The following is a 14,574-nucleotide window of genomic DNA, read 5'->3' on the forward strand; positions in this document are numbered from 1 at the left end:
TGTTTATATAAGCTCCTACACCACTGTTTGAGGTTGTGTTATTGTTAGCGACAGGTTTGGGACTCAGGAGGAACAGACAGGGTACCCCCCAGAGATATCAAAGTTAAATTTAAGACGTTTTAATACCTTTATAAAAAAGAAAAATGTAATGCCAATGCCAATGTCAAAGCCATATTGACAAAAGTAGAAGGATATAATGGAACTTCAACAGCATTTAAAGTACTATTAAAAAAGAAAATGTATTATAAACTCACATTGATATAACAATAGCTTTGTGAAGTGTGTAGACTCTTAATAAGAAAATCTAAAAGTGCCTATTTACCACATAACAACCTCTCCAAGTACTTATTTGATCCTACAAAAGGGCTATCAAAATGTAAGACCTTTGTAAAGGAAGTTCAATACTTTGTCACGGAAATTCAATACTTTTAAGGCCTTATTTTGAGCATATTAAATTCAATGCGGGTACCCTAAACAGAAGCAGTTTAAACTGGGCGCTCACCTGCACTTGTCACAGCAGATCATGTAGCCGTCATCGTGGGTGAAGCCACAGATGCAGCGGGTGATGTCAGCCCCGTAGCTGCCATCCTCTGAGGTGCTGAGCGTGGTGCCCCGAGAAGCTTCGTCCTGGCCTCCTGGAACAAACAACCCCCCCTCCCCCTGTCGGATCAACATGGAGGGGGGAGGGGAGGCCGGGGGTGTAGGTGGGGGCCGCGCCCCATAGTTATGGTCCTAAGAGAAAAGATGGAAGATTAGGGTCATGTGGTGGAGGTAAATGACAGTTTTGTACAGTGAACATTCAGTGAATTGTTTGCTCAATACAACATCACAAAACGTTTCAAAATGCCCCTCACTATTTCCTAGAGTTAAAGTTGTCGTATTTTGTCAGGACAACAAATTAAAAACCAAAGAAAATGTAACAAAAAGAAAAAAATCCCAAACATTTAAGGAGCTGGGACCATCAAATGTTTAGTGTTTGCCAAAACAACGACCTAAATGATTTATCAATCATCAAATAGTTGGAGATTCATTTTCTTTTGCTCGATTAAGTTGTTGCTGCTTTTATTTCCTATATCACAAAAAGTTTGAGCAAGCCAGTCCTTTACAGGTCAATGTTCTACGTGGGCCTGAATGGGAGCTAGTAGGTATAGTGCAATGATTAACAGAGGGGAAGGGCTCAGGGTATGCAGGTTATTGGTAACAGGGTGTGTGTGTGTGTGTGTGTGTGTGTGTGTGTACTCACAGCGTAAGGCAGGCCAATGTAACTGTGGGAATGGTGAGAACTGCTGCTGTAGATCTGGTGTGGGTAGCTGGATTTTTCCACCACCACAGGGCTGGCCTCCACAGATTCTGGTCTGCTGGGCAAAGCAACACAGACAAAGAACAGACGTTACTGCATGCTGAAAAACTTTGATATCAAGGCTACACCAACACAGAGTGATTGTTCCCCTCAAACAGTGTGAGGAAGTGTGTGTGCGTCAATGTGCTGAGCAGGAAAGCAGAGTAAGTACTGCTGGTGACACGGAGGTGAAATGGTGAGAATATTGATGGATTCAATACACTGACAACAAATCCAGTGGTGGAGAGTACAGTTACATCAGTACAATGTTTTGCTACTTTAAAACATCTACTGCACTCATTTTCAGAGGTAAATATTGGATGTTTTACTTTACAAATGATTACAATGATCTGGGAGCTATAGCTGTTAGTTTATGTTACAAAAATAAACATTTTAAAAGCATATACATCAGTAGAGTAGCCATTTTAGCTCCTGACCCCTTACAAAAAAAAGTTGTATCTAGTGCCCCAGTAGATTGATTACTTTCTATACATTTTGTAATACTTTTACTTTTGACCATATTAGTATTTGTACACAAGTAAAGTCACCACTGACTGTGCGTAGGGTCATGTCACCACACAGATAACAGGAATATATGTCAAAATAAAAGGACATTTGTTCACATGAACCGACATCTGGGGAGGCAGACAATCATTCGAAGCGTGACAAAAAGCACACACAGCCATGTTTTTAAAGCTCATTCATACCAAACCAGAAGATCCACTTTATACAGGATCACAGAGCCTGTTTGGCAGTTTGAGACCAACCCACCCTTATTATGACAAGAATAATCTATTCTTCAGTTGCTTAGGGGGTGGATCCAAAGGAAGGGGGAAGTGGAACTCGCAAAAGCGGTTGGCATGAGACAAGATAGTCAGGTATTAAAAAGGAGGAAAAGAAGGAAGGAAGAGGGGCACATGGGTGGAGAGGCTCCGAACGAAAAGGAAAAGGATTTCAAATTAAAGGAGAGGGTTCAAGGTAAGGTGTGTTGAGTTTTCATGCAATAGTCAGACATCCACATTTGTTGGTGGTTAAATCATGCGGAAAAACATCCCTCGATCCTTCTCTTTTTCTCAGAGCCCTGTGTAGCAAACTGTTCACAGGTCAGAAGACACTTAAAGTACACGTTACACAAACTAACTCCATGAGAGCCTCTGCCAACAAGTTTCCACGAACAAGGCAAAAAAACACAGAGAAAAGCTCACTAAGCATTATGGACAGGCTCTCAGGTTCAGCGAGTAAGATAGATACAAAAGACTAAAAGACTATGGGGACTCTCAAGAGGCCACACAGCATTTCTGCCCATGTGAAACCACTCAGCTTTGCTTACACAGTGCACACACATAGCAGACACGTTGAAGCCCTTATTCAGAAACAAAAAGTGCAGTGAAAAGAATGGGGAGATACACAGAATAATGATGTCGCTAGAGTAAGTTAAACTGAAGTGAAATTTTAAATACAACTAAAGGTAAAGTTGTTATACGATACCTGTGTGTGCTCTTCTCAGCCCTATGGCTCTTGTTGCATGCCTTAAGAGCAATGTGCAGCACTTCCTGTATGCGTTGCCGCTCAAGTATTCACTGTCAAAGTGAAATCGTAAGTGCATGCATGAGGTCTGAAGGCGGACCCAGGCTAAGGTGTGTGCTTCTTTTGGTGTGTGTGTGCTCAACAGATTAACTGCCACACCGACTTACTTTTTTTAAATATAAGTGTACAGAAAGAGTCTGGACTTAAAAGATAGAGGGATATACATTTTAAAAATCGTACTTGAGAAAGTGCAGTAAGTTCACCAACTTTCTCCCATCAATGATTAAGCGGACCAAAGTCTACACTACACTTTATATTACAGTGATTTAAGATCTGGTTGAGGCAACATTCACTGCTTAAAAGGAGGAACCTTTTATAGGTATATGAATTCATTAGAATAGGGCTTTTCCATGGTTCAGTTTGACCTATCGGTGAACGAGTGACTGAGGCAAAGACAGACCAAAGGCAAACAAGTGAGCAAGTTTGTTCAGTGGGAAGGAAAGTTAGCACGGCTGAATGTGTGCATAGCTGGAGGGTTTGTATCACTCATGTCTCCACTACTGGGAAGTGGAAAGGAAGGACTAGAGAGTTGGAGTTCACCAAAGTAGGAGGGCTCCAGTCAGACCTACAATCAACTCATATTAAGACCTGCGTCACAAACGTGAAAAGATAATATGTGAGAGAAAGACAGGAGGAATGAAGAGAGAACTTGAAGCTAGTAGGCACTATTAATAGCTCATACATGTCAGGAGTATTTAGCAAAGAACGCATGTCATTTAACATGCAACCACCTGCTGAGAGCGGGTGAAGAGGCAGAGTGGACCGAGCAGAGGGAGAATGGAGAGATCAACAGCAGGAGAGGAAAAGAGCAGCAATGAACAGCCAGAGGCAACGCCTTCATTCCCAAAGAGCTCCCACTTGCTACCATGGCAACACTACGTATTCAGGCAGCAGCGTGTGCGCGCACGCTGGCCAGTGTGTGTGTGTGTGTGTATCACTGAGGACACACACACTGCATTAGCCAACAACAGCTGGTCATGCTGCCGCAGACTTCAGGGGGATGTGGAAGGGACATGACGCTGTCTTCGCTGGTGAGTAGCCAGCCCCGCTCCTCAAGACTCAGCTGGTTCACTCACAATACTCCAAAGAGATGTGTGTGTGTGTGTGTGTGTGTGTGGTGCTACGCTCGGTCCCTCCGGTCAACAGCAGGTGGAAGCCCCTTTTCAAGCTTGTTTACTGCTCTTGAATAAATGTGCAGCAGGCGATCGGACGCACAGCGCGGACGGACAAAGAGTCAAGGCAAGGAGCTTACTCCTGCCCCCGGTGGCCATAGAGCTTGGTGGAGAGGAGGGGGCTGGGGGGGCACGGTGGGACTTTTTAAGACGCCATGTCTATGTGAGGGCCACCTGTCACTCAGGCCAGTGACCATGGCAACAGGCCCTGCGCAGTGCAGAGGGACGGGAGGAGGGGGGCAAGGGGCAAATACCATGGCAACACAAGCTGTCACAGCAACAGCCATGATGGGGAGGGGAGGGTTCTCTCTCTGTCTTTTAAAGAGATAGGAGCCCCTCTTCCATAAGTTGATGACGTGTGTTATTCTTTAGTCATACTAGAACCTCTTGCTTCGTTTATTTGACCAGAAAAAGACGCGGCAATGTCCTTGACAAGACCGTAGGAACAAGAGAGGAGGGGCAACACCAGGCTTGTTGCCATGGCACCATGCACCATTTCTGCTTCATCGACTCGATGCAGTGTACACATGTGCAAACATCTGGAGACAGCATTGGAAAAGGATCGAGAGAAAAAAATCATGTTGTGTAATTCTGTACGTTTCACACAGTTAATGTTTGGAACACAGACAGCAACAGATATACTGTCTATCTCCATTCTAGGCTCACTGCTGGTTTCACATGGACAGAGGTAGTTGATAGAATGTGTATGCGATGAGCCGTATGAGTGCAAGTTTAATCGATGGCGAGATTGAAATGTCCATTAGTGCAGACACTATAGAGGGGCTCTGCTTCCTTTGATCATTTCCCCATTAACAGTACATTTGCAAATGTAAGAGAAGAGAGAGAGAGTCAGGCCAGTGTAAATCTTATTAGATCAAGTAAGAGTGTCACATGCATGTGAATAACACCAGAGAGGGGTGATAGATGAGAACTGTGGCGGGGAGACGGTGAGAGGAAAGTGAGAATAAACTTTTGGCAGAGATGAAGGTCAAAGATATACATGAATGAATAAAGGACAGATATGAGGAAGTGGTGCGTCTTACAAAAGGTGTGTGTGTTTGCTGGTGTTACTCACTCTGAGCCTGCAGCCATGTCCAGGTACGAGGTGTCTGCTGTGTCCACCCCTACTGGGATGACTATGCTCATGACGTTCTCTGCTGATCAGTTCTTGTCCTACTGAGTCCAGAGAATGGGAGTCCAAAACACTGAGGCATGCCAGCCACAGCAGTCATTGCAGACATCTAAGTGCATCCACAAGGCCTGAACATACAGACAAAAGAGAGAAACAAATACAAAAGAAAAATCTGTTAGTATGGTGTGAAAAGCATCATTGGCAACATCATTTGGCGATCAGTTCAACAATGTGTCATTCCTTTCATTACAGAGAACAAAAGCACTAGTTGCAACAAGGCTGCAGTACAAATCATAGTGAAAACGGGGTATTTCCAGGACACGCTTATGCATGATTCACACTTTCAAACCAAGCCAGGAATTTCCGCTCTGACAAAACTACCAAGCTGAGGTAAAGCGACTGTTAAATAGCGAGAGGAAAGGGTATTGTGGAGGTGCAACTGCTGTGAGTGTGAACTGCGCTAAAGCAGCGACCTCTACACACTGTTTGACGTGAGCTGCACTGTAAGAAAGCTCCCACAAAGGGGAGCAAGAGAACACACAGCAGCCGGCCGCCATGAAAGGAGGGAGGAGAACGCAACAACACTCAGAGGCCATTTTTCCCCCCTGTTCCACTGAAGAGGACTGCTCTATTCTAAGAACTCATCCCAATAACACACACACACACACACACACACACATATAAAAAATCTGTAACGCTGTATATGAACGTCCAGAAGTTTTTAATCAATCATTTTATCAGGGTCTGTAGGTATAAGATGAAGTCATCAAGATTGAACTACATTATGTGTCAGGCAATGAATTAAGTGTCTTGTGAGGTTGGTCGGACTAATAATGTATACACTGGGCTGATGTGAATCCATCTCAATAACAAACAAAATCTGTAAAGCTGTAGCTGTACGTTCACGCGTTTCACTGATAGGAATCGTTTTATCTACTGTAGGGGTCTGCAGCAATAAAGATGAAGTCATCAATAATTAACCACATTAGGCGTCAGGCAATGAATGTTGGTCGGACTAATAATTTATACACTCAGGCCGATGTGGATCCAGAGACGGGAGCATATGTGCCAGTGTGGCTGCCTCTGATACGGAGCGGCTCTGTTGATAAGCGGGATTAGTGGGAGGGACAGATGCCGAGACAAAATAGGCTGGAGGTCGGTCACACCTCCGCACTGGGGCCAAACAAAGGCTCAGACCAGGGCTTAGGGTCTAGATGTAGAGGGGTTTCCAATGTGGGAATATGGCATATTTCGAGTAAGGGCATACTACTTAGCAGGCAATAACACCCCGTCACACCAAAAACCTGTCTCTGCATGCCTAACTAGGTGTCTGGCCTTAGCATGCCCACACAAATACATGTCTCCACCACAAGGAAAAGCTGTATTTTATTACCATGTTAGCTGTCAAATTTAACTGAATGCTTTCTGTCAAGGAAACTCAATAGTTTACAGAGAGAAACATGCAACTGAGATTTCTTGATTTTAAATAAGGCAAGACAGCTGTAAGAGTAATTTACAGGTACCCAAATGCACCACTTGAGGCAGCATGACTGGTGAGAGGCTAGTAGACATGTCAGCTGTCAGCTCCCATCCTAATTTATAGGAGGAAGAAGTTCCCTGTGTGTCTGTGTAAGGAAAACTGATGGGATCAAATTATCTGCTGATTGTGTGTGCAGTGAGTGTCCCTGTCAAACAGCATGGCTCTATCACTCACAATGTATGATTTAAGTCACTGTGATATATGGTTAACTTATAGCTAACATTTTGTACGCGATTTCAGTTCTGACTAACGTGTATTTTTAAAGTCTGGTTTCGGTCATATTAATTAACAAAGTAAATCCATTTTCTCTAATGTCATGTAAACATACTGACTGACAGGGGGCATTTCATGATGCCCCCTGCATTTACTGATGTAAACAGTGCGCTCTCTTTCAACAAGGACAGGACAGTTTGCCAAAAACACTGAAATGCCAGAATCCCCCCCTTTCTTTGTATTATCTGAGAGGCCTTTGCCTTAGCATTTGTAGATTATAGCTTCCCTCCGAAGAAGGCTGTTTGTTCCTTTGTCCACTAGCTAGGTCGGTCGCCACTCTGTCAGGGGAATCCTGCTGTCACTACTTAGGAATGCATCCATGGTGTTCACATATAACCCTCCCCCCCACACACACTCAAACAGACACTAACGAAACGATAACCCCCTCACCCATGTCCTTTCAAACATTCCTCTCCATTAGGAAGCTTACAGTGCTGTGTGCAAACATACATGCAATGCAGCCAACACAGTCAAGAAGACTGACAAAAGGCTAGGGGGAAAAAAAGAAAAAAGAAAACAAGTACAGTACAGCAGCATTCCTGACAAAATGTGTTCTGCTGGGACTGCCTCTGTGCCTCTGCCTGCTCCTCCTACTTCCTCTAGAGGAGCTGTCGGTCACGCTGGAGAGACACAGCCAAAGAAAAGAAAGGAAAAGTGAAAAAAGAAAAGAAAACACACACACACCGCCCCCCTTCCTGTGCCCAGTCACCCCGCCCAGCCGGATTTCTCTCCCTCCTCTGTGCATTTCCTAAATAAACCTGAGACTGTAATGCAGAATGGAGGGAGGAGAAGAGAGGGAGGGAGGGGGGGGGGGGGGGCACAGACGCAGTTCCTAATTACAAGGAGTCCGGGGGAGACCATTTAAAGCCACCTTTGGCCATAACCACTGCTGTTATGGAAACACATGGGGAGACGGGGGGGCATGCACAAGGGAGGGTGAGTAAATAGACGTAGACAGTCAACAACGTAAAAAGACAAGTGGACAATGAAAAAAGATTTAGGTTTTGCAAAGTGTTCACCCTTAACGTGCTCTCTGGAGAGATTTCCCTGCGCTGTAGGGAGCTTTAGAAATCATCCACGGCCCCTCCATTTCAGAGGGCAGCGGCGGGGTGGGGGAGGTGTACACAGAGGGTATGTCAGACGGTGATGCTACACAGCAGAGACCCGGGCTGGACTCTGGGTGGCAGAGTGGAGCACATAGCCCTAAACCCAGTCTCTCCTTTCTCCTCCCTCCCTCCCTCCCTCACTCAGCAAGGGGACACAGTCACGTCATTGTGTGGGGGGAATAACTGTCCTTTTAAGACAGAACCGCACTGAAGTCGGCGAGGGAAAACCCACACCATCACGGCTCAAACCATGCCGCTAACGGCTTTTTCCTCTCTCCTCCATTTACTCGCTACTGCTCCATGCGTAAAGCCTTTTCATTCTTGTTTTTCACAGCCAAGTCTTGGCAGAGTTTTGTCTTTGGATAAAGTAGGAGGAGCAAAGACAAAATGAGGGATTCCGCCTGAATCCCACAGCCCTCCTGCCGAGCCGATGTGACTGTCCTCATCGCTGGCTGCAATGACTCAGCTGCTCATAAACAAACTGAGAAAACAAACTCCTTCAAATACAGTCATATGCACAGGAAGCATGACCCATATGGAATGTGAGGCTGGTCCTATTTTCCACAGTACCAACACAGTAAGAGAAAGACTGATGGCATAAATGACATTTTGAGATAGGCTGCATTACCGATTTAAAAAATAAACAAATAATGTCTGCAGACACTGCAGGCAGCCTCAACAGTGTAGATTCTGGGGAGCAATGTTAGCGCTTTTATAAAAAGAAACAATGTACCTTTATTATTTACCTTGTATTTCCTTTCCTTCTATTTAAATAGTTAAGACGGCTACTGCTAGACAGAAATCCCTTATGACACGCTGGTGTTCCCTCTGCACCCATTCACTGAAGGTGGAGTCATACATCAATACAGCAGGGGGATATGGATGCAAGCGTCCACACACAAGCAATTTTTATGGCCACAACAATAACTGTGTTGAGGGTGCAAGCCAATAGGTCAGACGTGTTAAAGATCAAATGATGAGGAGACAGTGGTGCTGCAGTGTTTATGAAGCATGACTATCAAGGCTAAGCGCCAATAGAGCAGCGCACTGAAGAATAAACACACCAAGTTTGTTTTAAGGAAGTTTTCACTGCTTCATCTCATGTCCGCTCAACCGTGGGCAAACAGGTGCATTACAACAGGCCGTACCAGCCTCCATTTCTACGTGTGTGTGGAGTCAGAAAACTGTGTGATAAGATAAGGAACAACATACAGTATTTATATAGCAGCTTAAGGGCATAACAAAAATACAAAAGCATATCCTGTGCTCAGTTCAAACATCCAGGAAGTGAATGAGTTAAAGGCACTTGAAACAGGGTCTGGCAGCAAAGCTGGGGCAGCCCTCCTGTAGTCTGAGTAATGTCTGTTCAGGAGAACACCTGGAGCGAAAATTCTCCTTCTCCCTCTCGCTCCTGCTGACCTGTGTGGATGAGTTCCTTAAAAACATTTGTAAATTGGACCGATATACATTTACATTAAGAAAACCAATTCAAGTAAACCTGCATCCTTATCTGATTCTGTGTGACTGATTCTGTAACTGGTATTTTGGAGAATGCAATGCAAATGTGAGCCGTGCATGTGCGCGTGTGAGTACAGAGAGGGCAAAACAACAGCAACAGCCACTCAGGTCCCATTACAGCAGTGCTCGAGGATCAATTTCACGCCTGGACCGCAGTGCCGTTACATCACCGACATTGACGGTACATCCCCTCTTTATTGAGCCCACCCTGATTCCTGCATGGTGCTACTGCCCACTGAATGCTATTGTAACACGGGCATGACAACAGGAAGGAGGCTGCAGCCCTGAAGGCACCTTGCTAGTTAAACGGAGGGATCTGTTACGGCCCAGCTAGCAGCACAAAAACAGGTCACCTGAGCCCCGGCTTCTCCTCCCAGCTGGGATACCATGTGACTGGATTGGGCACTAAGCAACATGCAGCTTTGTCCATGGGTCTCTTAGGGTCTGTTTACCACACAAGTGAGATCACTGGAGACATGGCCACTGCTACTATACACCGCTTAGCCTTGCATGGTGAGGTCAGGTGTACACACACACACACACACACACACACACACACACACACACACACACACACACACACACACACACACACACACACACACACACACACACACACACACACACACACACACACACACACACACACACACACACCTTGAGGGACAGAGACGAGCACAATAACAAAGGGAGCCCTTCGAGGAGTGACAAAGTGAAAGCTGATGAGACAGTGGCCTTCATCTGCCCTATCAATATGTCAATACACTAATAGACATCCTGTGTGTGCACCTGCTGGACTTTTCAATCAGCTCCCTCTTTGCAAACTAAGCACACTGAAAAGTGAAATAGCAATAGATTGCCATTGCACATTGAGAACGGGCGTCCGGCCCAAAACGTCTTTGTGGCAACTAAATAAAGTTGTAAACTTGGAGGGCTGTCCTCATTTTTATAACAGCATTTTCACCAGTTATTCTGATGAGATACTTCAAAATGCACATATAAAACCAGGGTGATGGAAACCCAGCTTGTGTCTAGGGGATTAGGATGAGAGGAAAGGTGTGCCATCGGAGACTGCTATGGCTCCCAGCTGTCTGACACAGTGCTCCGTCCCTATGGCAGAGGGGGGAGTGGCAGCAGCAACTCACCTCATGTCACTATCTCTGTCAACAGAGCAAGCAAACACACACTTTGCTACACAAGACAACCAGGCACACACATACAGCCAGTCAGGTATTTAACACTTTCAGCTCCACCATCATGTAGAGGAGGAACTATATCCATGTAGCGATCACCTGGGGTTAACCATAGTTAGCAATACCAGTATAACAACAACGCTCTATATAGTAGTTTGTGCATCCAAATATGGTAGCAAGCAACATATCCATACAGAAAGTGAGCAGTGCCATGTACACACAGTGGATCTAATGTGACACAAATAATACAGAATAGCTCAAACGTTATATTATCAAAGTGTTCACTGCTGTTCTGTTTGTGATCAGCCATGTTGAATGTTGAACTCAGGGTTGGCAAAGATGTCTATGAGTTTCCAAGTAGGAATCCTGACTTCAGGGTTGCGTTCCAGTTGAAATTTCAGACTGGGAACTCTGAAACTTTAATTTCCCGGTGTAACTGGAACACAGCATATATACCCCTTTACAACAATGAACAAGATTACTGGGGATGTGTGTGTATATAGCAGACTGATTAAGCACTATATGCCCTCTCATACATCTAGCAGTACTAAACCCTCCACACAAGAGAAGACCCTTTGCCACTTACTACTATGAGAAACACACCAAGAGGCAACTGAACTGAATAAGGATGACACTGACCCTCAATTGACAGAAGCTACACAGAACGTTCACGTACTTCGTAATGTTTTTGATATAAATAGTAATAAAGTGAGTTGATACAGACTCTCTTTGGCCCGCTTATTTCACATGGTGTGGGGTTTGGGGCCTGTTTCCTGTTGCATTGTTCCTGCCACTGACAGAGGCTTTAGTCAAACGGGTTCCTTTGTATAATACACTGTATACCACTGTCTCTCCGCACTGAGGCTGAGAACAATATGGAATCATCACATGAAATTTGCACCAGTATTTTGTATCAAAAGGAAAAGATGAAACAAAAGCTACTTGGCAGTAGGCATGAAAAGGCCTTTTGCACTGAAAAAAGAGCCAAAGTTTGACCAAGGTTGATGTAGAGAAAGAAGAGCTGTGACACACCACCAAAACAGGTCCACAAGCTAGAAAGCCCTATCCAGTAAATAAACCTTGAATTGCAGACTACAGCGTAAATACACACAATACAAACATGATGCAATATTAACTAAATCATGTTATATGGTATTGTGCTGAAAAAAAATGCAAGATAAGTATCTGATATGATCCAAGCAGTGTTTTCATTGTGTGGTTAAAGTATATGTGTTGTTGCAACTGTAGGCTTTAAAAATACCATGGAAAATATACATAGGCGATGTAACAGTTGAGTGGGACATCCGTAGCATGTTATGATGTATAATAAAACTGAAAAATAAAATCCACAAGGCTGGGTTATCTCTTATTTATTTTGAGTCTTGTTTTAAAGCAAATTACAACAAACATGTCTTCACCAACAGTGAATACTATTGATCATTGCCCACCATAAATAACCAACTGTTCATTAAATATTGAGTGCATTTCTATCACACTGAAAAAGAAATAGGTTGAACAGGGTAAAGTGGAAATGCAAAGCATGGTTGTGGGGGACACACTGCATAATGTTAATCTAGTAAAGATGACTTCAGGGAGGGAGGTCATTTGTAACAGAGGAGCGAGTTTGCAATAGAAGAGTTGTGTTTGTGTACCTTCGCTAAACTAATGCTTTCTAAAGTACGTAAACGTGCTGTTTGTGTGTTTTCTTCGAGTTGCAAACACTAATCTTTTTTGACAATAAACCTCATGTCCCAACAGCCAACACTGCAACAGAAACACAAGCGATGGCATATGCCGTGACGCATGTTACAAGGATACTATGCTGTTCGTTTTATGAATAGACAACACAGCACCACTGGTTGTTACTATGACAAGTCAAAAGGCGCAGTAATAGCCTACCGAGGCAGTCTATATTTTTTCTTGTTGTTCTTATGCCTAACATTTACTAAAATAAGAAATCATGTTTTGTGTAGTTGCTTCCCAGCGAGTATGAAGGCGCTGCAGTCCGTCCTGCCGATAGGGGTGTGGAGGGTAACAACGTTGCTATTATGTTACCACAACACCCTGGTGCTCTCGGTCGCCATTTTCATAGCGCTTTTCTCAGGACGGCGAGACAATCGTGTGGCCACGGGAGCCTCGCCATGGGAAGAAAATCCCCAAGAATGCATTCAATCGCCTCTTTCATACACTCTACCCTAAGTATCACTCTGTCGGTACAGTCTCTGTGTTGTTGCCATTAGGGTTTTGTGTGAATTCGTCGAAAGCAAAGAGAGCAAGCTAATCGGCTAGCAATTATGGCCAGCAACGGCCTGTGGAAGTGTAGCGGGCTAAATGTAAAGGTATTGAGAGTATGGAGACAATCGGAGCACGAACAGACTCAAATTTGGCTTTCTATAATATTTGAACAGAAAGCGGAAGTAGCGAAGTTTAACATAGCGATACTAGACATATTCGTAAATGGTGTGCTGCAAATAAAACGCCAAAAATAACCGTGGAAAGCTAGCGGTAACCGACGGGAGCTAACGGCATAATGCGTAGTGGGTTTAAGTTGGCGAACAAGGCTTGTGCCGACGCGAAAAGTGGATTAATGCTCGTCATAGACAGAAGAGCGAAAATATCAGCGCTGAGAGTTAAGTGGCCCAGTCCAAAGCCGATTGTACATTCATGCGGCTATTTGTTTCAAGTCAGTTAAAAACAACCAATTGCCACAGTTCAGTTCAGCATGGCGTCTATCGAGATGGAGTTACAAATTGTCTGACACTGGGGCGAGCGAGATGCCCAAATGAAACATCCCCTCCCCCACGCTTGCAGCATTTGAACCCAATACACCCCGAAATCTAAATGAATTGATAGCGAAATGTACTTTTTTTTACAGTCCGGTTATAACAAAATATCAGTCGCGTGTTCCTCGTTGTCAATGGATTTAGTCCTGATTTCTAAATAGTCATAACTACGACTCTACAGATTACTGCGCAATGTTGCCAGGCATGTAGGGATCCTTTAACAGCTGCTCTTGCTTTGAGTTGACTAGAACATAGCAGACTACACATCTTTTATATATGTGTTTAATGCATGTAAAGAAAGCTCATTGTCCCTTGGCTTTGAACAGTTGCATTGTATGAAATTTGGCTGAGCGGAAACAATGTCCCGTGCTCTAGGGCTCAGCAGGAACCGCGACAGATTCAAGTTTGTGTAACTAATGTTAAAATGTTGTGTTTTCGTGCTGAGTGACACTGTGGCAAACACTCTATTCAAGTAACAGAAGATGTCGAGAGAGAAAAAGAGCTGGCGCGTTTGTTTGCTGACAGCTGCAGATACAATACAAGAGCCTTAGCTAATGTAAAGTAAATTAACAGCTTGGAAATAAATCGTTGTAATGAGGAGGTCACATTTACACTAAAGGGGATGAAACCGTGCGCATTATGGCCCGCAGTGTCACTGTGTCAAACTAAACATGTCTCTGGTTATAGTGAGTCAACGTGCGATTAACATTAGTATGACATATTGTTATAAAGGACACGTTCAGTGCTTTGCAATGTTAACTGTTGTTGTCTGAGTCGTTAGGTTATGGGACAGGTTTTAATCTAAATGCAGGTTTTTACCCATAACGTTAATGTGCATTCAGCATTAAGAGGTGCTCTAACATCGTGGCAAATAGTCACATTAATAGCCGCTACTTGTTAATATGTATTTTTACTACGACAACTTTGTATG

At 44.1% G+C, this 14,574-nt stretch overlaps 1 protein-coding gene across 11 annotated transcripts in view; it reads right to left on the bottom strand.

Annotated features, from left to right (window-relative positions):
* The window catches only part of kmt2e (lysine (K)-specific methyltransferase 2E), a 29,735-nt gene that overhangs the window by 14,517 nt on the left and 644 nt on the right, over positions 1-14,574 (bottom strand). For 10 of the 11 annotated variants that reach the window (XM_080050992.1, XM_080050999.1, XM_080050997.1 and 7 more), the window contains exons 2-4: positions 5,174-5,358; positions 1,244-1,355; positions 503-732 (exon numbers count right to left, since the gene is read on the bottom strand). In XM_080050992.1, coding sequence (XP_079907118.1) covers positions 503-732; positions 1,244-1,355; positions 5,174-5,244 — 413 coding nt within the window. In that variant the 5' untranslated portion in view covers positions 5,245-5,358. Of the gene's footprint in view, positions 1-502; positions 733-1,243; positions 1,356-2,827; positions 2,929-5,173; positions 5,359-14,574 lie in introns of those variants that run through there. The other variant, XM_080050991.1, reaches the window with a different exon arrangement.

The sequence above is a fragment of the Ammodytes marinus genome (genome assembly GCF_949987685.1).
Source record: "Ammodytes marinus genome assembly, chromosome: 22".
NCBI classification, from domain to species: Eukaryota; Metazoa; Chordata; class Actinopteri; order Uranoscopiformes; family Ammodytidae; genus Ammodytes; species Ammodytes marinus.